A 25,829-nucleotide genomic window follows, 5' to 3' on the forward strand; every position below is an offset into this window, starting at 1 on the left:
TATTTCTACTTTAGGAATTAGAAAATCCAGTTATATTATCCCAGAAAATGTATCTGCGTTATTTATACGAGGAAGTGCCTAAAAGAAAACGCATTTTAATTATTTAGTATTTTAATTTGGCACCTACTTCTGCAGACATTAAGTAAGCCGCCAAAGTACAAATACAATCCATATATTATATAATCAAATAAACCGAGAATAAATTAAATAATATTGAGACAAAATTTGTCTAATACTAAATTAATATAAGCATAATAAAATGCACATAAATTTCGCTAATTAATCAACATATTTCAACATAATTAATTTAATACTTTTACGAAGTTCATTGGTACGTTTCATATTATTACGTATAATGTTAGAATAATATGCGTTACTACAAATTACATTGAAGATACTCGTTCATGTACACAACATTTAGAAGTTCACACGTTCATATCGTGAGTTGTATTCATTGTAGGACCCGTATCATGGAGAAACAACATTATTCCACAGACCAAGGAATATGATAAGACTAGGAGCTCACAAACAAAACCAGTTATCGATTTAAGCTAAGATTGTGTTCCTTTGTAAGTGGTCAAAATATAAGCGCATGACATCAAATCAAGAGCGTGAAAGACAGCCTATCTAAAGTGGCTCCTTCTTTTTAGAATAAATTAAAAGCATCAATCTATCGTCTTTACTGGTCTGTGGGTGATTCAGTCGTGTGTACAAACCTCACAGAAAGAGTTGTGCAAGCAGATGTTAAGGTACTTTTTTATTAGCTGCTGTTTACAATTGGCTTTAAGAAAGCAATTATTCGCGTTGTATTAAAGATAGATGGCGCTAGTTACTGAATGAGTATCGTAAATATTGGTAAATAAATATAGCTGACGTCGCAAACAAAAATTTGCTCATACAGTGCAAATAATTTTAGTGCCTCATTGATTTAACATAGCTCGTCAGCCAAACAAAATAGGAAAGGACATTGTAGTCCTAGCCCCTAGTATATAAAATATCACAATGACAAACACAGAAATAGAAGGTAAGTTACTACAATTCATAATTAGAAAATCTAATTTAGGTATACAAAATGCTTAAAAGTAATTTTATTGCCTTTAATTTAAATAAATAATGATACTTCATTATTTTTAGTGTATTACCATCGATTTTATATATCTAAACGTAACGTGCATCGACGCCTCTAAGGCAATACAATAATTGTGAAGCTTTAACAATTCGACAATCTCATTGTTCGAAATTAATTCGAGTCCATATAAAATACGTAAGTACATCATCTTAGGGGGTCAATTCTAGCCAATCTATTTACCGTAGTTTTGGAACGGCATAAAATTACAATTGTAAATTCAGTTCTTGCCGATGTAAAAAATGTTACGTACAAACTTGTTTCATATGGAGTCACTATAAGGTTGTTTTTTCTTTGGTATGGTGTGGTTGCCCGTTGGCCACCGGTTGTGTTGGGGGTGGACGGGCAATGATGGCTTGGTACATGCTCCATATGGACAAGGGGCGCATGTAGCCCACTGAACGATGGTTACCGTTCTCATATAAAGCTTCGGGCGTTTCAAATGCGAGACCACTCTTGGTCAATGTGTCGTACAGGCCCCCGGCAGTGACGAAGGCCTCCTCGTGCATGCCTTTAAAAAATGTGAAAAGGTGAGTATTCGGCAGAATATTTTATATAATTGCAATTAATTTATATTATACCTACCTAGACAATAAATTTTATTTACAGTCTCTTGTCAATCATTTAATTACTTTTGTAAATAATATTGTGGGAAGTACAGTCGTTTTCCTTTTTAAATACTACAATGCTTTTTTCTCAAGACACATGCACAAAGAGAGCCAGACCAAGGGCAAGCATTCGTGGATCACACAAACAACTTATTATATTTTTATTATTAAACGCTTTTCCTACGCGAGGATAGTACCCGGGATGATACGTACAGAATACAGAACAAAATATTCCTAACAGAAAAGAAAGATCAAATCTAAATTTCAGTCGTTGTCATCATTTTAATGTTATTATACTAATTAGTATTAATCCTGATAGCCGCGATATCTAAAGTTCCACGTGTCCACGACACAGGTGTGAGATAAAAGATAAAGTACAAACAAAAACATCACATTATCATCGATTATGTCAAGATTTTGGGATTAACGTATTTTGATGAATGAAATCAATTTTTTATCAAATTATCATAATGTCTTTTTAAAGGTTTGTAATTTTAATGATAGTAAGGTGTAGCGCATGGCAACAAATCCACGAGATATCACATAGCTGTATTCGCTTTTTGTGACTCTTATATAAATCTCACTTGTATAATTATATTTCGGTTTTTATACTTTCGGGTCTTTTTCCTAGAATATGACACATGTCGATAGTTTCACATATGTGTTAAAAGGTAAACATATGTCTGTACAGATTTTGTACAAAATTTTGGACCACCTGGTAGAGAGGTTTATTTGCAAGAGTTCTCTACTGAACACATATCACCCGAGGTACCCGACATATGTATATCTTATCAACCGACTTCAAAAACGAGGAAGATCTCAATTCAAATCTATACTTTTTAAGTTTGTTACCACAGCAAAGCGAAATAACCGAATCTATTGTTTTTTTTTTCTAAAATGGTTGCCATTTGTTATTTAATCAAGTTTGGCTCGGTAGCCTTTATTAAAGTCGGGTTCAGATATTAAAAAAGCTTAAACAATGAATGCACATACCTTCATATATCATAGTGGCAGCTAGCCCATACGTGACTCCAACCCACACCTCTTCGCTCTGCAGCGCCGTCGTGTCCACGTGTCCGCGCGGACCCGTCACGTAGCCATTAATAGCCCCCATCTTCCCGCCTTTGAACTTCTGGACATTGTTCTCGTAAATCGTCTGGAGTGCTTTACGAACGTGACTGTCGGGGAAGATCTGTTCGGTCCATCCAGATGAGCGTAAGAACCTGCACGGAAAAATGTATTACTTTCTGTAATGAAATTCCCTTAGATGGATTTATTTAATGAAATAACAATAAATAAAATGTCAATAACTTCTAAAAACACTTACCAATGTCCTGCTAGCTGATCAGCCATCACAACTTTGCTGTTAGACGGTCGTGTATCGAACTTGTAGTAAGATCCGTTCCACAGTTTTTCTTCGAACGAATGCCGAGCTTGCTCCAGTAGCTTGCTAAACTCTCGTTCTTCCTCCTCGCGACCGAGGATGCGGGCCATCGCCGTTACTGCGCTCAACGAAGCTACCCACATTCCACCACAGTACGCACTGAAAGATAAAGTTATAAGATGTAACAAAAAATTGAGGGAATTAAACATAAGAGGTCTCAAATGCAGAAAGTTTGTGCTGCGACATTTAAGCAACCTGCTCTATTTAGTGCGTGGAAGCAAGGTGCAGCAAAAGCAATCAAGGTTTATTGAACTAGCAAGATGCTTATATACAATTTTAAACCTACGCCGTACTGAGTTTTACTTAAAAAAATGGCAATTAGTAAGACTCAAACTATTTACCGCTGCCCGTTTGTATTGAAGTAACTTAAACTTCTTGATTTTGAAAAAAAAAACACTAGCTAAATCGATGCCACCATTGGAGTTTTGAGAAAAAACCAACGAACTTTAATTAGGTTTTAGGTAAGAGAAAAACGTGAATGTTGTCTTACCTAGGCCCGGACATAACCCAAGCGTCGTAGGTCTGGTCGGGAAAGCCGCTGTTCTCGATGAGGCCGTCGTTGTCGGTGTCCCAGAGGCGCGAGCGGCGCAGCAGCGCGGCGCAGAGCGGCAGCATGTCGGCCAGGTAGCGGCGCGCGTCCCACACGGCGGCGGCGGGCGCGCGCGGCGCCAGGCGCGCGTCCAGCGGCGCCGCCTCCGCCTCCGCGCTCCTGTACAACAGCTCGAGTATATCCCCCACCCCGTACGGCCGCTCTTCCACAACAGGCGTCGACTGCTCCGTGGTCGGTCCGCTCTCGTCCGTCGTTCCGTCGACGTCATCTGCCTGTCCCGTCGACCGCGAATACAGGTCGTCTTCGGTGCCCTCCTTAATGTCGTCTATAAACGCCATGGAGCGATACCTTTCGTTGCCGAACGGCGCGGTGTGCCCTCTCAGCAGTCGGTAGTCCCGAATCACTTGTAATATAAACTTCATGTTCAAGTCCTTCCACTCACTGACGTCATGTATGACGTACGCGTTTATGTGGTTGAATGGAACATCATCTGTGAATTCAACAAATACATTTCTTAGTGTTTTCCTTTATTAAAAAAGACAAATTTTGGAAAAAAGAATACAGGGCTATAAAACAAGTCAAATAATTTACCTGGATCACCAAGATCATGCGGGATAGAATTCTTTATTTTAAACTTTACCGATTTTCCATCGTAAAGAGACTGTCTACATTTCTCAGTTTCTAGTTCTATAGTATCACGGAACATGTACTGTAAGACAACCTAAAAATACACAACGTATTAGATTATAGGAATCAAACGAACATAGTACGTGGTAATAGTGATTAAATTTATCTGAAATTCATTCTTACTTGCAAATTAGGCCACAGCTGAGCTAGCGCGAAAGAAGCGTAAAAATGTACATCATACGTATTATACATTCTATACTCGTGGCCTTCTAAATATCCGAACAAACCAAAGTCATGCCTAGAAAAAAACAACAAATAAAACGAGGTAAATAATTACAAATAAATCAATTTAATATGGATAAATAAAACGATTTGGTTCTGAGTGTATTTGAGTAATTACCTGGGATCAGTTTCCGGGAATTCATCATGGACATCAAACCAGATCGTGCCGCCGTCGGCAACGAAATAAAGCTCGTTCATTAAGGCACTTTTCAACCAGTCCGGTATATTACTGTTAATAAAAATCACGATTAATATACAAGACATTAATAAACAGCAATTTAACTAATTATATGGAAGCCATGGAGGTTGAGATGGGCAGATGATTTGGATGAGAGTAGTAGAACTAATTCGACTTGGTAAAGGCAGAATGTTTTTACTTTTTTCCTAGAAATAGTGTAAAAAATGAAAGGAACTACGCTCAGGGCAAGTGATTGTTTCCTGGGCTAAAGGTAAAAATCATTATTAAAAATAAATACTATGTACTGGTCTGTACTGGCTAGTGCTGTACTAAAAAGCGCTCATGCGGGTTAGTTTCTCTTACCTATTATTCAAAATAGGATCTTGCCACTCTGCAAGTTGTTTCTCCCAATTGTCATAATTTCTAAGCGCGTACGCAGCTATGCTGGCACCGGCTATGCCATCACTACCGAAATATTTAGTATAATATCTGTAACAAACATGGATTTATAGGTAAACTGGTCCGAAATAGTCCATTCTAAGTCTAACCTACTGTTGAATCAAAAAGTAGGTTAACTTACCTTTTATAGACTTTTGTATCTTTCTTGTATCGTATAACAGGCATATCCCAGGCAAGACAGAACTCGGTTGACCCTGTTCCCCCGGGATCTAACGAGATAACACTTGAAAGTGCTATTGAATCACCTGAAAAAATAAATCAATGTAATAAAATCGGTCAAGTGCGAGATGGACTCGCGACAGAGGATTTTATAACAATAGGTAATAAGAAAAACAAATTGATTAGGTGACAAATAAATTTCTGTTTTTATAGTGTGTATTCTGTTTGTCATCCGCCAGCAAATTTATGAGTAATTTACAAGCGTTGCTAAACCTCATACTTTATTTCTTGTTATCGCTGCATAGCATAACGAAATACATCGTATGTCAACTTCTACTACGCTTTGGGTATCAAGGGAAAAATGTTAAGGTGTATTTAGGTAGAAATTTCAAGCTTATTAGTACTCACATTTATAAAGCTTCTTTTGTTTCTCCCTCTTTTCTTTTTCTTCCTTTTTCTTTTCTTTGTCATTCTTCTTCTTATCCGGCAATTTTGGAGGCGGCGGAGTTAGGCTCGGATCTGGAGCTAGTTGACCATTCTTCTTGAGACACTCCCACACGTAAGTGGAAGTCTTAGACGCGTTCCAGAGGCAATAACCTTCGTGGATCGTTTCGTTTTCCTTTTTTCTCTTTGCTATAGTAAAAGTGCATGGTGTATCAGCGATTTTCTGCTCCAAAGTAACTCCACAAGTCGATTCTTCCGAATACCTTTCTAATTCTAATTTGGCTGAAAGATAATAAAACGATATAAAAATGAAGAGAAATAAGCTTTCTAAATATTATAAGGTTTTTTAAATGGAAAAATACCCACCCAAAGACTTCTTCTTGTTATCCCCCAGGACTTCAGTCCATGTGAAACTAATACTAACATCTCTTTTCTCATTGCTAACGTTTATTGCGGTGAAAACAAAGACGGCACACGGTAGACTACTGTCCTGTAATAAAAAGTATTTAGTATTTTTATTTTAAGAGTGTAAGAATATCATTGTCATTTGAGTCACACGTATAAAATTGTCGATAGCGGCGACAATGAACGCGTAGGTGGGATATGAAGAAATGTCAAGCGTGACTCAGGGTAAGGATAATATAAGATGAAAGAAAAAGATGCAATGGAAAAACAAAAGTGTAAAGTAATAAAGACATTAGGTATATTTATAACAATTGGTTGTTGTCTTTATACTGTTTTAATAAAATATGCGCGTCATTCGTATCCACCTAATGCTTAATTTAAATATGAATTAAGCTGTCAGCTTTTTTAAAATACGCATTAAATACAATTGCATAAAAAACATATTAATAAAGATTTTCTTCAACGTCAATGGCGTTACCAAAATTTTTTCTCGAATATGTACAATCAATTGTATGTGTACATACCTTGTAGTTGTGCGGTATTACGGGTGATATTTGCCTGCAAATAAGTTTCACCCCATACTTCGACAGATCATACGTAGTCCACGCACGTGGATACAAAGCAGTATACTCGCATTCTGCGCCATTCAAATTCCATTCCCAAGCAGCTGGTGCTTTCTTAGGTTTGCTAAACGGAGAAACAACATTTAAAATAATCACATTATCCAATCTTTATAATAATAGTATTAGAGATTGAAGTTTTTTTAATAGTAAGTTAAAAAAAAACTTCAATCTCATGAGAGGGTTTAGCTAGTAAGGCTGAAATATACACCAGGGTAAAGCACGGCCCAGGATAGACAGAATAGCATATGGGGATTTTGATGTGGTCATAAAATTAGGTTATTTACTACATCTTATGTGACGAATTAATACAAGCTGAGAAGTAGTTTATTTACTAATGAGTTGATAAAATGTAATCACACTGAGACAAACATTTATTCTGTGGACAAAGATATGTGCCAGCCAGGGAAAACGAAACTATTAAAAGCCAATTACTGAAGTACCCAACCTTTGGTACATTTTTATTATTAGTTATGATCTAAAAAGCCACACTTCGCATACTCATTATAATGAAACATTAATGTAACTTACTTATATGTTGACAAAACCGACTGGAATATAGTTTCATTATTAGCATTCCTTATGTTTACAATGAACTGGCATTCAGGCACCGTCACATACTCATATATGCCAGGATATAACTGAAAGCGGCAGAATTCGCCCTTGAACCCACGGCCGATAGTACCACCACCAATACCACCAATAGGACAACCTAGAGGGCAAAATACATTTCATATTAAATTTTCGCAAGATCTCTTTGGTACATTATAGTGGAGAAATCACAAGACTTTTAAAGGGGTTCAAAACAATTCTCATAATTTGTACATTTAAAAAAATACTTATTTTCTTAATTTACATTCAATCTCAATCTGTCAGACTAGAAATATATTTTTTCCATGTACTTAATATTTAATTATGTTAGTAAAAAACTTTCATTTTACAGGTTACAATATTCAGGTATGTTGCTAGTTATTACCAACAAAACTTATTAATAAATTCAATAAAGTGAGTTTAATAAACCCTTAACATATTAATACTAGACAACAATGTTTATTTGAAACAAATTCTACAAGATCAGAAAATGTAAACCAGTGTTAGATTATGCATGTTACTATGCGGTTACATAAATAGTTTTGGCAAGAAGATAACCACATGTTTGCAATCCATTATTGTTAATGTGTATATAATTCTGTGTAATGAGGTTAATCAGATACTACTTTTAGATTACTTAAACAAACATTACATTTATTTTGTTACAGTTGAAAAGCTGGCAAGCTTAGTTTTATTTTTAGAGATATAAAATATTTGCAGGCATACTCATAAGTATAATAGGTACTAAAGTACTGTCTATAAATACTGAACCATCGGTTTTATTCAGTTCAATTGAGAAATAATCATTGTTAAATAAATGAAGGTGGCTTACCATACATCCTTAGAGCTGATACCATATGAATGTAATCCATTATAGGTCGCTTTTTATTTAATCTTTTTCCAATGTAATATTTCAGATACCTAAAAAAATAATAAAAGTAAGTATTTGACCTCAAGTAGAAATAAAAAAAAAACATTATTATATAAAAGTTAGATAAGAGGAAGGGATACAGAATTAAATAAAATATTAAACTTTTAAGTTTATTAATGATATTGCACAAGAATGCACAAGAATAATTTCAAGAAATGCCCATAAAAAATTAGTTACCTGGCAGTCAAAGGCATCAATTCAAATACTTGACTAGGTCTGGGTGTAATTATTTGCTTGCTTTGTAAAGGAAATTCATGGTTTAGTAAATATTTAAGGCCGTATTTAGGTGGCTCATGGAGCCCTAGCCCGACATCACCGACAGTCTCCATTTCCATGATGGTGACAACTTAACACTGATCTCTATGCAAAATAGTTTTTCAATTAATTCACAATCTTCTAATCAAATCGTATTATCACATTATCGCTTCAATACATCCGTTTTCATGGTCTTCGATAACATAACAATTTTATCAAACAACACCGGTTACGACGAAAGACTAATAATTTTTAATTAATTATTATTCAGTTTTAACACACTATTCAGTTTCGTCAAGTCGATCTGCTGCTTATAACTGAATTAAAATGTGAAACTTGAAGATCGAAAATAGTGACACGAGAATGCATCTCATCATCACAATTCACTACTGCCACTAATGTCAAATACTTGTCAGTCAAGCACCGCAGTCAAGCAAATGTCAGGCTGAATAATTAGGGTTGTACTTTTTTTTATTTCAAAGACTATTATATTTTATTTAAATGTCTTCCCTTTTCTACTCTATTATTTGCTAGTAAATTATAATGTCTTTTATTTTTAGTAACACGATTAAAACGAGTTCTTTTACATAGTTTAAACCATTTTTTAACATTTCGTTAATAGTCTATATATTACGATAGGTTTCGAATACTGCGATCACAAGCAGTGAACGCGGCTGAAGGCGTGTTTCAGTTAGTTAAGTTAGTGTGCCCAAAAAAGTCTAGGAATATAGACTGCTGTCAGTCTTTTAACAGACTTCTGAAACTCTGAATTCACTATATCTAATATTTATGATACTCATTCGCTTTTAGTAAACGCTAGAACGCGTAAAGTCGGTTTTATCTTAACTAAAATAAATAATGAAGTCTAGCGTGAAATGTATATAAAATATGAAACGTAGTTTTGATTAAACAATAAAGTATAATTATTTTATCTCATTGTAAATCGGATTTACAGTAACATACAATGCAAATCTTCAAACCTCAGACACAGGACTCGAACCTGTTACTCTTGACTCTACTGACGCGTATAAGCAGAAATCACAGGTTGAGCCCTTTCTATGAACGTAGCATAGACACGTACGAACGTAACATATCTTAAGCCTGTAAAGAAAAAGCATTTGATTGTGTAAAAAAAGTAGAAAAAACTTGCGTGGTAATTTTAGTAGCGTCTTGTTTTACGATTATAATTATTATTTCCCAGATTATTTATTACTTGATCAAAGTGTCTGGTAATAATAAGTATTCTGTGGTTGATGTCCTTGCTGTGGTTATGATAATCTGTGGCATAGGTAGCTACCACAGAGTACATTCTTGGTAGCTACTAAAACCTAAAGTTGCGCTAGCACTTGTGATCACTATTTATTTTGTTGTTTATATTTATCGTATAATATTCAGATAGTTAATTTAGACAAAATAAGTTAAATTTACAAAGGACTGTTAAGTGTTATTAATGATGATTGCGAGATAAGGTTTTGAAAATAATGGTAAAAATAAAATTCTGAGGACAGATTGAAGACTAATTGTGTCTGAATCGTAAAAAGTTAGACACGACGATGGATATCCCGGTACAAATAGCTGTTAGGCTGAGGCCTCCAAGCCTTGCGGACTCGTCCCAGTGCATATTCAGTAATCCAGTAACACAAATTGTGATAACAGAGAGTGGACAAACATTTCATGTAAATAGAGCCCTGCCAGTAGACTGCACACAAGCCCACCTCTTCAACTCATTTATGATACCCCAAATCAATTGCTTTCTGGATGGATGTGATACTTCAGTAGTTGTGTTTGGTCAAGCCAAGACTGGCAAAACATACACTTTGTTTGGACCAGGTAATTTAGTTTTGGTATGGTATTTAGATGCAAAGAAAGCTTCAACATTTTTCTTTTGTGTTTATTCTTGCGTCTATTTATAATTTTATGTAAAAGTATTTCATCAGTTGCCAGTTACATTTCTTACTTACCAATTACTGATTTAGTTTACTCATGAAATAAAATTTCTGTTTCTAGGTTTTGAATGCATTCACAGTGAATGTGACCAAGGGATTGTGCCTCGCTTCCTGTCGGAAATATTCCACAAACTCAATCAAATGCCAGAGAGAGAATTCATTTTGCACATAACTTGGATGCAAGTGGTCAACAACAACATATTTGATGTGCTTGGTGCTGGCTTGGTGAGGTGCTGCAATGTTGAGGAAGCTTTTCAGTATTTACAGTTGGGGTGGCGGCAGAGGTGTCAGGGTAACAACCACACTGTCTTCACTGTAAGTGTTGAACAAAAATGGGTCAGTACCAATGGAGTACTGAATCACAGAATGTCCACAGCAAGCTTCTGTGATCTGGCAGCATACCCAGAACCAGGGCTGTTTGTTCTGGAGAATATCATAAAGGAGTTGCTAGCTGGAAATCCACCAAAGCAAATAAACTATGACCAGTGTATCCTTACAGCTATGCTCAGAGACTCATTTGGTGGCAGAGCTTTTACTTGGGTCATTGGATGCATAAGTGCTGAGCCTGAAGACTATCAAGATACACTAAAAACTTTGAATTTGTGTTTATGCTGCAGAGGGATCAAGAACTTTGTCACTGTCAACCTCTTTGCTGACAATAACACTCCAGTATACAATGACAAATCTGTATTGCCACATACAGACAATAATTTTAATCTACAATTTGCTACTACTCAGTGGATAAAACTTGTATCTAATGCTGAGGGACTTTTCAACAAAATTCTTCAGTCAAAATCCTTATCAGAGGCTGATATAAACCAAGTTAGTGAATGGTTGTTTTTAAAGGCTGAATGTGATGAATGTTTGAATGGGGATGCTAGTGTTGACAACAAAGATGCTAATACTAAACAAGGTTTACCCAGAATTGCTGAGGACACAGAACCAAGTGAGCCCAGTGAGTCGGATGTTGATTCAGACTCTGAGGAAGATACTCATTCAGACACAGTCTTTCAAGATAAACTTGAAAAGTTTATGGAGTATTTTCGAGAAAAGAATGATCAACTATTTGCTGATAGGTGTGAAGAGTACTTAAATCACATTGACTCTGATGATATCACAATATCAGAACTTAGTGGATCACAGTCTTTACCTATTATGACATCACAGTCTAATTCTGGAAGAAGAAGAACCATCCAACCTGGAGAAAGTCTGTCAGGAGCTGAGTTGGAATTGTTAAGGAAAGTTGCAGCCAAAGCAATCTCACCTGAATCTCAAAAGATACTCATAGAATCTCATAAGAAGGAAATTGATCCAGAACCAAAATTAATTGAAAGGGAACTACTAAAAATGATTGATTCTCCAAAGACTGAAGAAATTTGTAAGAAGTACAAAATAACAAAAGAAAAATATACTCAAAAACAAATACTGGCACGGAAACTGTCCAAAGAAATTGGCAGCAGTCAGTCTCAATTAAAAGAACTCATCAATCTTTGTATTGCCAAAGAGAGATTAATTAACGATTTGTCGAAATCTATGTGCCATGCTCAAAATAAACATTACTCTGAAAAAATTGAATCTAGTCTTATAGATCAAGATACTATGAGAGAAATAAAAAGACATGAAACCAACTTAAAAACCTACAAAAAGCAAATTGAACAAATAAAAAGACAGATAAAGAAGGATGAAAAACGGAAGAACACATTAGATGTAGAACTCGTAAAAGATAAGTTGAAATTGGATGAACTTTCTGATACATCCATAGATATCAAAGACAGGAAAACAAACTCGTTGAAGCACTTCACACATAGGATAACACAGCTAGACAGCATTTTAAAAGAAAAGACAAATGATTTGGAAACCTTAGAAATGTCCAAAGAAAAAGAACTGTTATTGAGGAAAGAGATCAAAAACTTGCGAAAGACAAGAGAGTGTCTGCATGAACAGAGATGTAGTTTAGGTCATAAGAGAAAAATGTACAAGTCACTTTCGGATTCAGAAGTAAGTTGATTACAGTTTAGTGATAACTCAAACTATAGATTCTGAAAACCTACCACCACCTCTTAATGTTGAAATATTATAGTAATTGTGGAAGCGAGATGCGCTCTACGCCGTGTAGTGCGCCGTCCTGCTTCCAATACTTCAACTGTACAATTTTAAGAGGTGATATAATGACTACTGACGTCAATTAGTTCTAATTTAAAATTTCTTTTTAAGGAACGTAAATTGCTTGAATGTGAAGAAGCCATAGAAGCTATAGACACAGCTATAGAATACAAAAACAATTTAATTTGTGGTAAATCTCCATCAGCCTCTCTTTCTGATTCTCAAGACAATAAAGACTCAAGGAGTAGGGGAGAGCAAATGTTGATGGCGAGGCTTGATAAGTTGTCACACGATGAAATGAAAACCTTACTGTACAGGTATTTCCAAAAGGTAAGATAGTGATTTTCATTTTGTAATTGGTAAAACGTCTCTTCAATAATACTAACTTATATTCCTGTACTTAAAACGTAGTGAATGTATAATTCTGAAGCTGTTTTAAAGCTATTATGCTATGAACATTTTACGATGCGTATATTTTAAAGTGTCGAGACGTGTTTGAAATGTTTGAATTTGATATTGGTCATAACTTTATGAAGACCATATCCGGGAAACTCTATTGCAAATTGATTACTAATTTACAACCAATCATTAATGAAAAGATAATGAAATATTAAAATTAATCGTAAACGTAACTTTTCTAGGTGGTAGATTTGCGTGGTGCTTGCGCAGCGCTAGAGGCGGGCGTGGCGTCGGCCAGCGAAGAGGCCGCGGTGTGGCGCGCGCGGGCTGCCGCGGCCTGGAGACACGCACAACGGCTAAGACCACATGCTCATTCTAGGTAATTATTGATTTAACTTAAGGGTTATATTGTACCAACAAGCCTGATTATCACATCATCTATGTAACATTTTTTAATACGAGGTGTAGCTTCAAGAGTAGCGATGGGTAGGGAACTGGAGAGTAGGTTTTCGTTTGTTAACTCTTTTGATTCTGTTTTGCTTTGTGGCCATTTTATTTAAAACAACTCTACACAATTTTCAGGCATTTCCAATCAATACATAGGTGCTTGGATGGAGGCAATGCAGAAAGGGCGCTATCCTTGGGCATGACAACGGATTCGGAGACATCCGACGACGCCATGAGATTAGTAGACCGTATGAAGCAGCTTGCTAGGTGCCAGCAGGTATGTGCATAAACTTGAGTTGTACCTATTATCCAACGCGTGACGTTCAGCGACACCGGAAATGTTGCAGAATAACACTCAACGTTGCCAACTACAGCGGAGCATGATACGAGTAATGTCGATCGTCTTTTCGGTTTCGATAATATAATTAAAATAAAATCACCAGCTAAATTACCACTACGACGATCTCGATTTGCTATCAAGCTTTTTTTTTCTTTGAATAAAATGTTGCGGAGGGCTTCACAAACATTCAACACACAAGCAAAAATACACCCAGACTCAAGATAAGTTTTCGTGGGTCACTCAAACGCTTGTCCTTTGGGATCTAAGCCGAGACACGTCCCACATAGTGGGTTTGGCGTGGTGATCTCAATCACTCGACTTTTCGTCGAGTTTGAAAAATACTTGTTTTAACTATGATTTTCTATTTTCAGCCACCGGTTATACCTAGCCAAAACCTGCGACAGCTGATGCCGGCCACTAATCTGCCAGTCGCTAAAGTGACCAAGGAAAAGAACAAACTTATTATAGTACAACAAAATAAAAAGCACTGACACTTGCAAATACTTTTATTGTCTATTTTCAATTTTATCTTTGCATTACTTTTTATGAATTACTTTATATTGTTTATTCAGCTATTGATGTAGTCACTTAATATTGTAGTTCTATTCTATTACTGTTACATCACGTTTTTTGTCTCACAATTTGTAAATAGTTTTGATATTATGATAAAGTATAAGTAATGAAAATTTTTGTATATATTTTTGCCAATGAAGACTTATTTAGTGTAAATAAATTTATCAAATCTGATTCGTCTTTAAAACAACTTACTTAACAATTCGAGCAATAAAATATACACTATGTAACTTAAAACATTGTAAACTAAAAGTGAAATATAAAGAAATAAACCGATTTGATTGTTACTTTATCTACACAATATTTACATTATTATCTAAGACCTGTATGATGTGTATCATGATTTGAAGTTCCACGGTATACATAAAATACCCTCAGATAACACTGAGTAGTAATGAGTTATGTAAAGAATAGTTCCATGGAGTTTCTGAAACAAAAGAATGAATATTGAATTAAAAAAAAAATAATTTGCAACGCCCATATTTCAGAATGTCATCATGCTGCTTGTGCCACTGTTCACTGAAATGAAAAAGTGACAGTTGTACGATACAACTGTCACTTTATAAACAAATTTTTAGCAATGACTTACGGCATGTAATTGTTCGGTTCTCGTGAGTAATCGTTCGCAGCATGAAATCATGTACGCAGGAGTTATACTGTCGTCTTTCTGAAGATCCAGTAGACCAAATCGTTCCATTACTTCTTTATGAAGCGCTTTTTCTACATGCTTGTTACTGTGAACAAAATAATCAATTTAGTGGCAAGCGTGGCAGCTGAAGTAAGTGTGGTGGGATCATTTGATCGCTACTTACATGCTATATTCCGTCATTAACTGAGTTGCTTCGTCAAGATGGTTCGATATGAATGCTACTAGCTCTTCTGCAGGACAAGACGAAGGAGTGATGAACTGGCCCGTGGGTGATACCATTAAAGGCCCTGCCTCCCTAAAACACAAAAAATAAGAGCTACACTACAAAGACGAGGTAAAAAGAATATAACCTCTGTAAACGACGTAAATTAAGATTATTTTATTTTCTATTATTGTATCTTTTTTTTTTATTACCTTAAAATACCTAATTGTAAAGGACGTGCGACGTGCGCGCCGGCAGATGCGGGCGGGGGTAGCGGGGAACACGGGCGGCCGCTTGCCGCGAGCGCATTCGAAAAAAGTAGTGACCTTGCGGGCCCCGCGCACATCGCACGCGCCTAGCTTTCTTTATTGTACCTACTTATACGTAAATACACTAATTCGGACAACACCAGAGTTTGTTTTACGGTGAGCCCATGCGCTCAACAGCAACAAAGTGGTCCTTCGAGCCGGATTTGTACTTACCGTGAAATAATTACTTACCTACGCGTCACCCACGACGACTCTTAACCACACGACGATGTTCAGCACTCCTCCGCCGTCACGCACGCACCGCCCTGAAAATACGGTACGCACTCGTAGCGCCTGGAAAAAAGAACATGCGGTCACAATGAAGGGAGAACCGTCACACGACGTGCAGTCCGAAGTGTTGCAAGGAAAAGCTGAAGTATGCGAAGTTGCAAAAAGACCACAGACTGACATCGGAAGTTCGAAGAAAAGTATACATACCAGAGTTTCCTCAGTCTCCAATAAAAGTTCTATCGAAGCCCGTAAAAAACAATTATTATACGAAGCAGCGAAAGAGAAAGCAGAAATAGTGAAAAAGGAAGCTGAAACGCAGAAGCAACTCGTAGAGATGAAGCTAGCCGCCGAATTAGCTGCTCTCGAGGACCAGCACAGCAGTCGCCAGAGTTCTCGACATCAGCCCAGTGATGGTCACTCGGTGCGGACATTGGACAAAGTGCAAGAGTGGCTCGAACGTAGTCATGTGTCTGATAGGAACTTTATAAGTCAAAATCAACAACCTGAAAAAGAGGTCGGCCATAGTGGTGAAATCGAAATGAAGACGTTGGTTAGTGCCTTACACCAGGCTACCTCACAAAATCAACAGTTGATGTCCCGATTCGCTACTTCGAAAGATTTACCGCAGTTCTACGGCGATGCACTCGAGTGGCTCGGCTTTAAACAGGCTTACAACGAGTCAACGGAATTTTGCAAATATAGTGACGCAGAAAACATGTGGAGGTTACGCAAAGCTCTTCGTGGAGAAGCAAAAGAAACAGTGTTATCACTTCTCAACGGAAACACGTGCCCGAAAACCGTCATAGAAGCACTAGAACTTCGTTTCGGCAGGCCCGAAGTAATAATAAATAAAATAACATATCAGTTACGGAAAATGACTCCTTTATCACAAAATTACCATCAAGATATAGTTTCTTTCGCAATTAAAATTAGAAATTTTGTAGCCGCAGCGCAAGCAGTGAATCAAATCGATTATTTAAGAAGTCCGGAACTCATATCGTCAGTATTGATAAAGTGTCCCAGCGCTCTTATCAACAAGTGGGCTGATTATTACAACGTACATTTGAAAACAGAAACCCCAAAGTTGGAAATACTCGCCAATTTTCTATATGAAGAAGCCAGTAAAATATCCACCGCCGGATTGACTCACATTCACAGTCAATCTGAAAATAAAAAGAAGCCCGAAGACAGAAAACATCATGCGTTATTGTTGACTGAGAAACAAGAATCTTCCTACAAGTGCAAATTTTGTCGTAGCGGTAATCACAAACTAACCGAGTGCACGCGGTTCAAACGCGCTATGACTAAGGATCGATGGCGATTTGTGCGCGCCAACCATCTATGCCACAAGTGTCTACTGGCATCACACAACCGCGACACCTGCTCAGAGCCCGCATGCGGCATAGGCGAGTGTTCGCTACCGCATCATCGTTACCTACACTGGAAAACAAAAACTGAGTGTTCAACAAAAAACAGTGATACAAAATCCAGTGAAAATAGACCGATAACAGAAAGTGATAAAACCGTAAACCAAAACAATATAGTGCGTTCCGTGACTAGCGACTACTCAGAAACTGTGACATACACGAACAATATGAACAATGCCTCAGTGTGTCTTAAAGTAGTTCCTGTAAAAGTGTACGGTCCACGCGGCATGTTAAATACCTACGCGCTGTTAGATGACGGTGCGACAATATCGTTAATATCTAGTGAAGTTGCCAATCGCGTAGGCTTACGGGGCGAGAAACAGACATTGTCCGTCCGAGGAGCATGGGACTCCAAATTAACATGTAACAGTGAAATAATAAAATGTAAAATTATTAATCAAAACAATGAGTCATATGAACTATGTGCAAGAAAAATAAGTGAACTAAATCTACCGTTACAAAAATTATCGGACATTAACATGAAAAACTATAAACATTTATATCAAATAAGTGCTAAATTAACGTGTCTTAAGGACGTGAAACCAACATTATTAATTGGACAAGATAAAATTATCATTTAATATCCCCAATAAAAATAATAATGGGCCATAATAAGAAAAGTGAACCCTGTGCGACTTTAACCCCATTAGGGTGGTGCATACATGGCGTGTACCGCAACCAAAGTCAACTATTATCACCCGAATGCGTAATGATAACGGCGACGGAACAACAAGCAAACAACGCTGCGCTCGTCGCCTGTAGTCCTCCCGCCGCCGATAGCATAGGCGGTGGCGTCGCTGTTACCACTACGAGGACAGCTACGCACACACAGGATGTACCCACGAGCGCGAACTCTCCGCGCAATCACATTCAAATTCCCGCCGAAAATTGCACTGCGATACACACGGACCTCAAGACTGACGCACAACTTCACGAACTGGTTCGCAAGTCGTTTATGTTTGAGAGCATCGGTGTTCACAATAAATCAAGACAAAATAAAAGCGATTTAACTGCAATAGAAATAGTGAATAAATCCGCTAGACTCATAGAAGGAAGATGGGAAATTGGTTTACCCTGGAAAGATGAAAATGTTAAAATGGTGGATTCCTATCCCAACGCGTATAGAAGATTGAAAACAGCTGAAAGAAAAATGATGAGCGATAAAGATTATAATTTGAGATACAAGGAAAGAATAGATCATTTATTTTCCAACAATTATGCTCGCGTTCTAGAGCCTAATGAAGACTTAAGCAATGTAAAAAAAATATGGTACTTACCTCACTTTGGAGTTGACAATCCAAATAAGAAAAAGCTAAGGCTGGTATACGACGCTGCTGCAAAATCTTGTGGTCAGTCACTGAATGACTATTTGCTGCCTGGACCGAACTTGTTGGAGTCACTTCTCGGTATTATGTTGCGTTTTCGAGAGAAGCCTATCGGTCTCACGGGCGATATAAAGGACATGTTTCTTCGCATAAAAGTACGCCCAGAAGATCAACACGCCTTAAGATTTTTGTGGCGCGACAACCCAGATGAAGACATAAAAAAGTACGTTATGACATCACTTATATTTGGGGCTAACTGTTCACCGTTCATCGCTCAACACGTGAAGAATTTAAACGCTCAGCGGTACTCAAACGCAATGCCGGAGGCAGTTCAAGCGATAGTAAAAAATCATTTTATGGACGATTACATTGACTGCTTTGATGATGCCGATACAGCAATAAAAACTATGAAACAAGTATCGTATATTCACCAGCAAGGAGGGTTTGAAATAAGAAATTGGACGTCGAACAAAATGTCCGTGTGTCACGACATGCCTACTGATACTTTGAGTCCGGCCATTGTTAACTTTAAAGGCGAAGTGAACGACGTGTACGAGCGTACTCTCGGGTTATTGTGGTACCCAAATACTGATACCTTTGGCTTCAACTTATCACTAGAAAGGATACCTAAAGAAATATTATCAGGCGAGAAGATACCTACGAAACGAGAATTATTACGAATAGTTATGTCTATATTTGATATCTATGGCCTTCTAGCGCCTTTTACTGTGAATGCTAAAATAATAATGCAAACTTCATGGAAGACAAATCTCCAATGGGATGAAGAAATAAAAAGTACAGAATTCGAGATATTTAATAAATGGATTGTTCAATTACAAAGATTGAAAGAAATTAGAATACCAAGATGGTACTTCCGTATTTCTACTGATAAAGATAACACAAACGAAAACGATTCGTATTGCAAGATAAATAAGGTGTGTGCGAGTGAGACGTTACAATTACACGTATTTTGTGACGCTTCGCCGACAGCGTATGCCGCGGTTGCATATTGGCGCGTGCATAGCAACAACAATGTGTGCGTGTCATTTATAGCCAGTAAAAGCAGAGTTGCACCGCTAAAACCAGTAACCATCCCGAGGCTGGAGTTACAGGCTGCTGTACTTGGATGCCGTCTCGCTGATACAATACAAAAGGAACATAGACTTCGACCAATAAAAAGATACTTATGGACAGACTCGACGACCGTATTGCATTGGATTAAAAACGAAAATCGAAACTACAATGTGTTTGTAGCCAACAGACTTGGTGAATTGGATGAATTAAGCAGTACGCACGAGTGGCACTATATACCTACAGAGAAAAATATAGCAGACGTAGCAACAAAGATAAATAAATACGAGTTGCGCCCGGAATGCGAGTGGTTCCGCGGCCCGAAGTTCCTGTACGAGAGTGATTGGTTTCAACAGCGTTCATCAGCACCTGAAACAGAAAAAATACAGAATGAAGAAATATGTGACGTCATGCATGTTTGTCAAACAGAAAGTACCATACCTGTTGCTAATCCTGAAAATGCATCATCGTGGCTCCGTTTAAAAAGGTCGACTGCAACCATGTTATTGTTTATTGAAAAATGTAAGAAAAATATCACAAAGGCGATTGACACGGAAATTATGAAACGTGCAGAGATATTGTTATTACGCTATAGTCAAATGGAAGCGTTTGCTTCGGAAATTCTATTACTGAAAAATAAAAAACCTATTCAAGTTAACAGCAGACTGCGTATGTTAACTCCGTTCATCGATAGAGAAGGTCTACTGCGAGCAGGAGGGCGAGTCGAAGCTGCCTCGCACATATCACCTGAAATGAAAAACCCAATAATATTAGACGGAAGAAACGTGATTGCTAGACTTATAACTAAAGAATTACATATAAGAAGTGCACACGGAAATAACGAAACAGTGGTCAATGAACTCAGACAAAAAATATTGGATATTGAACCTACGACCCACGGTACGTACTGTCGCTTCCCGCTGTTTAGTGTGTCGTATAAGAAAGGCTAAGCCTTGCGCGCCGCGCATGGCCGACTTACCTGACAGTAGATTGGCGCATCATAATAGGCCGTTTACTCATTGCGGCGTTGATTTATTTGGGCCAATTGAAGTTACGGTGGGGCGTCGCAGAGAGCAGCGGTACGGAGTGTTATTTACCTGCATGACTGTGCGCGCAGTACATATTGAAACAGTCCCATCACTGACAGCTGACTCATTTATAATGGCGCTAAGAAGGATGGCGTCCCGACGTGGTTGGCCGCAATATATGTACTCCGATAATGGTACGAATCTGCGTGGAGCAGAAGTGGAACTCAGAAATTCGTTCCTGGAATCTGAGAGCAAGGTCAACGATGAATTAGCAAATATTGGCATAATATGGAACTTTAACTCACCTGTCAGTCCGCATAAAGGTGGAGCCTGGGAGCGCCTCATCAGAAGTGTGAAAACGGCCCTGAAAATAACTTTAAAAGAAAGAGCACCGCGGGAAGAAGTTCTCACGACTTTACTTACCGAAATAGAACACACGGTTAACAGTAGGCCGCTCACGCATGTATCAGTAGACCCTGAATGTGCAGAAGCTCTAACACCGAATCATTTTTTGATTGGTACTTCGTCAAACTTACCGGTGCCCGGAGTCTTCGACGACAGCGACATGTACCTACGTAAGATGTGGCGTGCTGCCCAGCGACTCGCCGACATGTTCTGGCAGCGATGGATCAAGGAGGTGCTGCCTACCTTGATCCCGCGACAAAAGTGGTACTTAGAAAATGACGCCCTAAAAGTCGGCGATGTGGTTGTAGTTGTCGACCCTAGGTCATGTAGAAATACCTGGCCAAAAGGAGTGGTCGTCAACGTCTATCCAGGGAAAGACGGACGAATTCGAACGGTAGACATCAAAACTAAAACTGGTGTATTAACTCGTCCGGCCGCTAGATTGGCACTACTTCCAGTTGCATAATAGTGTCAATAGTGGGTATTGACACTGGGCGGAGATATTGTAAACGACGTAAATTAAGATTATTTTATTTTCTATTATTGTATCTTTTTTTTTTATTACCTTAAAATACCTAATTGTAAAGGACGTGCGACGTGCGCGCCGGCAGATGCGGGCGGGGGTAGCGGGGAACACGGGCGGCCGCTTGCCGCGAGCGCATTCGAAAAAAGTAGTGACCTTGCGGGCCCCGCGCACATCGCACGCGCCTAGCTTTCTTTATTGTACCTACTTATACGTAAATACACTAATTCGGACAACACCAGAGTTTGTTTTACGGTGAGCCCATGCCCTCAACAGCAACAACCTCTTTAAATTTTGATCGAATCCAAGGGACTTACGGTTCAACAACAATTTCGTATTTGTCTAGGGTCTGAGGCACAGTGCTCGGAAACTTCTGACCGCTTCCGTAGAAATCACCAATTGATGTAATCAATTGCCTTAAATGACTGCAGTATTGACTCGCAGATACTTTCGGCATGAATTTTCTGTGAAAAAGAATATTCTATCACAGAGTGACAAACGTGTGCATCAAACGTAAGCCTTGTGTGTGTATCTTACCTACGGCAAATGTGTATGTTCCTTAAAATACTTGATAAGGCTTTCTCGTAATTCGGTATCATAACCAAGGCACTATCTTCTTGACTGACTTTCTTGATCAACTGAAATGATGAAAAGTTGGTTTTTAATTCGGTTAGTTATTCCTTTTTTATTAAGTCCTTATTGTCCCACTGCAACGCAAAGGCCTCCCTTCGATATTACAACTCCGTCTGATTCCTTATTAAGTCAATTTTGTCAAATCTGTAATAAGAGTTTCAGGAAAAAGGTATATTTACCGATAACCATTCGTGTCTGACATCTATTATATTGAGAAACACGTCGCCATCCAAGCTTACACCAGTAAACTGTCCCAGCGCTATGGTCCTGCCTAGAAGAATCACAGCTAAAAGTTAAATGGATATACTAAAAAAACTTATAAACCATGTCTCGAGGAACTTGGCTATTATAATTATAATTAATAAATGGTTCTTACTGCTCGTAACTCTTTCATTGGTAAATAATACTGACCTTCTAAGTTTGCCATAACCGCAGAGTGTTGTGATGCTAGCGCAACAAGACTTTGAAGGGCTCCTCTGATATGACTCGTATTCCAGCCGCTATCGTATTTAACCTGTCATTAAATTAAAATAAAACAGCATTACAATAATGAGGTTGAATCTACCGTTCTTTTTTTTTATAAAATCTAGCAGGAATTGAAACCTTGTGTCACAGGGGTTTTACAAACATTCAAGTCACATGCACAAGAACCCAGGCGAACCGAACAAGCAGAACGAACATTCGAGGATCACATAAAAGCTTGGTGCGGGGACCGAACCCGCGCCACATCGCGCTCACTGAGTTTGCCGTGTTGACTTTAACCACTCGGCTGTCGGTGTTTGAATGGTACTTTTCTGAAGGGCTTGTAGCTGAGTGGCTCAGCATAGAAATTAAGGGGCAGTGTTGTCAGTTTCTTAGGTTAAAACAATTTAGTTAAAAGCAATGGTCATGAGTTTACAGGATAGAAAACATTGCAAAATTAATATCAAATGACTTACCGTTCATTAGAACCTTTTAAAAAAGGAATATTTAAATAAAAGCAAACTCAAGTGCATTATAACAAGCAATTACCAAATGATAGTGAATATTTGTAGGATGATTCAATGTTAATAGATTACCAACTTGTTTAATACCATATGCTTTGCAAAGGTGATCGATCAAAGTTTGAACTTGTTCTCTCGTAGCTGCTGTCGACTCATATTTATTTTTTGCTGCCCTACTGTTCGCCCACACCCATTCTCTGAAATATTTTAAGAAGGAGGTTAATTTTTCGGCGATACCCGCGGAAAGCGTACATAGACCAGACCTCCATAAAAAATTAAAACAAAAATAGTCCAGGCATTGAGTGTTAATATGTACAAAGTTTCGCGTTAATAGTAATAGTATTAATTTTGAATGAGTATATTTATGAAGTAACATACACAATATTTGTAGCAGCTTTTTTCTCAGCAACTTTTCTCTTCATTTGTGAAGCTTTTTCAAATTCGTCGCTGTATTTTTGGTAAGCTTTATTGAAATCCTCGGCACTGTGAATTAAAAATTATTTATATTAAAAACTGTCAGCTGCTCTTTCCTGTGAACAAATCGAAGTACCGCCGAAGCATGAAATTAGAAACAGAAGCGGGACAGAGGCGGCGCGGTGGATACGAAGGCTCATTCAATTTCATTACCTAAATAAATCTTGACTACATGAATAATTATGTATGTCTAACCTATGGCATTTCACACAGGACACATTAGAAGCTTGGTCTCATCCGACGGTTACAAGATGACGGCGCAAATTATTTGTGAAAACACTATAGCAGCCATGGGCCAGCACGAACGTCGCACCTTCACCATTCCTGTCCCGCGTTTTCTAAAGCAATGCATAGTTATATAGTCAAACCTTACATGATAAATCCATCACACAATAACATTGATACACTTACCTAAACTCTTTCTTTTTTGGACTGTCAGGTATCTTATCAATGTACTTAGTGGAGATATCACAGGCATTTAGAACTTTGACAACTGTTTCTCTAACATTATCACCGGTCAACTTGATTTTTATGAGTTTAAATTCTCCTGTAAATATCAAATGGCATAAAGAGAATTTAAGTTTTTATTCAAAATCAAAACAGAGGGATATCAAGGAAAGTCAATATTTAATAGAAATATTTAACACACAATCATTTACTAGTAATAGAATAATGTACCTAATTACAAGTATTTTAGTTTGTTTTAATAATTTAAATTGTTAGTTACCTTCAGGCATATTTTTTTGTCTTAAATAAAAGGATAAGGGAGGCACAGACATTCTTCGGCTGGATTGTTGGGCTTCTATTAGTGCACTTAATTGTTGCAGGGAGTGTTCATTTATTTTCTGAAATGTTAATATTGTGGCACCCATTAATTACACTAAACAAATCCTTTAAAAATCCAAACCACAATGGATCTTTAAAAAAATAAATTATTACACTGAATGTTGAATAAAATACAGATATTCAGCTGGAATGGTGTTGCCATTTTTTTCTTTGAACCTTTTATGTATAAAGGGGATTTCTTGCAATGTTTATTAAGGAAAATCACTCAAGCTGAAATCATTGTCTGTGACAATCTTAGGGGGAATACCTTGTTTTGTGTCTTAATCAAAATTGTATGATGAAATCATGGAAAAGGAAAATTGTTGTAAAATGGCATGCTTGATAATACATGAAGATGTATTTATTAAGTAAGTATTATTCTACATGTTTTTTCTGTAATTTTGCTTGTATATTCAAAACATGTTAAATCACGCAAGCTTTATGGTATTATTGGTTATTAAATCACTGTCATATTATTATTAGTCATAATTCTAATTTCTTTGGATAGACGTTTTCTCTGGAATTGAATTTATAAGATATAATATACACACCAATTTAGGTCTAGTAATCAATACATCTTAATAGTATTGTTCAATTAAATCAATGAGTCCAGAATGCAGATGGTAAATCTTTAACAATATTTTATGTTTATTTGTATTAAAAAGTAAAAATAGGGAATACCAATGCATAATTGGTATTTTGGAAACTAGTAGTACAAAAGGGGATGAGGGTTAATTTGGGTAGATATTATCATTTATATATTACTTACTCTTTGTTCTGGATATTTTCCAAAAAGGTCTGGATGAACGCTGAAGTAGAATGGACGCAGAGCAGTCGACACTTCCGCAGAACTTAAAAATCTGCACACCAAACCACTGGCACACCCACAACTGAAAAACAGAAGTTAGTTATCAAACGAGGTCCATGAGGTCTAAAACACAAAGCAAAATAAACAGCAGCTGCGTTTTAACAAAGGTAGGCTCAATACTAACCTTATTTTTGTCCTGCAGTACATTTTGTTAAAAAAATTGTTTGCGATTTATTACATTGGAAATTTTATCGTGAATTTTGTGAAGTAATTTTTTTTGTACTAAACTATTCCGTTAGACATTACATTTTTTCATGACCCTGAACCTGAAACATTTTATTTAATCTAAATCGTTTGCGAACTGAGTGATAGGTACTGACAAGTGACAGTGACGTTAAACAGCTGATTAAAACAACTTCGTCCAAAAATAAATGTGGTATGTTTCTACTT

General features: G+C 37.4%; 3 protein-coding genes across 3 annotated transcripts; 1 reads left to right on the plus strand and 2 right to left on the minus strand.

The window, feature by feature from the left end:
• Positions 1 to 93: 93 nt before the first annotated feature.
• Positions 94 to 9,081, minus strand: LOC113497787 (non-lysosomal glucosylceramidase). Its single transcript, XM_026877503.1, has 15 exons — positions 8,602 to 9,081; positions 8,326 to 8,414; positions 7,434 to 7,614; positions 6,807 to 6,969; positions 6,244 to 6,367; positions 5,842 to 6,159; positions 5,396 to 5,519; positions 5,179 to 5,304; positions 4,756 to 4,866; positions 4,539 to 4,653; positions 4,320 to 4,449; positions 3,669 to 4,218; positions 3,062 to 3,277; positions 2,728 to 2,957; positions 94 to 1,637 (listed from the first exon to the last, which is right to left on the minus strand). Exons 1-15 carry the CDS (start codon positions 8,757 to 8,759, stop codon positions 1,402 to 1,404), a joined length of 2,871 nt encoding a protein of 956 aa, XP_026733304.1. The 5' UTR covers positions 8,760 to 9,081; the 3' UTR covers positions 94 to 1,401.
• A 917-nt stretch (positions 9,082 to 9,998) lies between these two features.
• LOC113497788 (kinesin-like protein costa) lies at positions 9,999 to 14,763 on the plus strand. The gene is made up of 6 exons (XM_026877504.1): positions 9,999 to 10,509; positions 10,687 to 12,623; positions 12,840 to 13,058; positions 13,370 to 13,506; positions 13,710 to 13,851; positions 14,286 to 14,763. Exons 1-6 carry the CDS (start codon positions 10,233 to 10,235, stop codon positions 14,403 to 14,405), a joined length of 2,832 nt encoding a protein of 943 aa, XP_026733305.1. The 5' UTR covers positions 9,999 to 10,232; the 3' UTR covers positions 14,406 to 14,763.
• Positions 14,406 to 25,774, minus strand: LOC113497789 (T-cell activation inhibitor, mitochondrial). The gene is made up of 13 exons (XM_026877505.1): positions 25,564 to 25,774; positions 25,341 to 25,461; positions 24,474 to 24,591; positions 24,158 to 24,293; positions 23,651 to 23,755; positions 23,352 to 23,469; positions 22,701 to 22,803; positions 22,469 to 22,560; positions 22,194 to 22,294; positions 21,974 to 22,120; positions 15,300 to 15,431; positions 15,077 to 15,221; positions 14,406 to 14,914 (listed from the first exon to the last, which is right to left on the minus strand). Exons 1-13 carry the CDS (start codon positions 25,584 to 25,586, stop codon positions 14,825 to 14,827), a joined length of 1,431 nt encoding a protein of 476 aa, XP_026733306.1. The 5' UTR covers positions 25,587 to 25,774; the 3' UTR covers positions 14,406 to 14,824.
• Between the last annotated feature and the right edge of the window lie 55 nt (positions 25,775 to 25,829).

The sequence above is a fragment of the Trichoplusia ni genome, chromosome 9, assembly GCF_003590095.1.
Source record: "Trichoplusia ni isolate ovarian cell line Hi5 chromosome 9, tn1, whole genome shotgun sequence".
In the NCBI taxonomy this organism is placed as follows: domain Eukaryota; kingdom Metazoa; phylum Arthropoda; class Insecta; order Lepidoptera; family Noctuidae; genus Trichoplusia; species Trichoplusia ni.

Bases quoted from the DNA above. Each gene is read 5' to 3' on its own strand.
- LOC113497787 (XM_026877503.1), bottom strand. From the start codon at position 8,759: ATGGAAATGGAGACTGTCGGTGATGTCGGGCTAGGGCTCCATGAGCCA. The intron at 7,615-8,325 runs GTAAGCCACCTT...TTTGCCCTCTAG, and splicing joins ATCAGCTCTAAGGATGTATG to GTTGTCCTATTGGTGGTATT. The intron at 4,450-4,538 runs GTAAGAATGAAT...GTGTATTTTTAG, and splicing joins AGCTGTGGCCTAATTTGCAA to GTTGTCTTACAGTACATGTT.
- LOC113497788 (XM_026877504.1), top strand. From the start codon at position 10,233: ATGGATATCCCGGTACAAATAGCTGTTAGGCTGAGGCCTCCAAGCCTT. The intron at 12,624-12,839 runs GTAAGTTGATTA...TTTCTTTTTAAG, and splicing joins AGTCACTTTCGGATTCAGAA to GAACGTAAATTGCTTGAATG. The intron at 13,852-14,285 runs GTATGTGCATAA...TTCTATTTTCAG, and splicing joins AGCTTGCTAGGTGCCAGCAG to CCACCGGTTATACCTAGCCA.
- LOC113497789 (XM_026877505.1), bottom strand. From the start codon at position 25,586: ATGTACTGCAGGACAAAAATAAG. The intron at 24,294-24,473 runs GTAACTAACAAT...TGATATTTACAG, and splicing joins ACAAAAAAATATGCCTGAAG to GAGAATTTAAACTCATAAAA. The intron at 23,756-24,157 runs GTAAGTGTATCA...TTTAATTCACAG, and splicing joins CCAAAAAAGAAAGAGTTTAG to TGCCGAGGATTTCAATAAAG.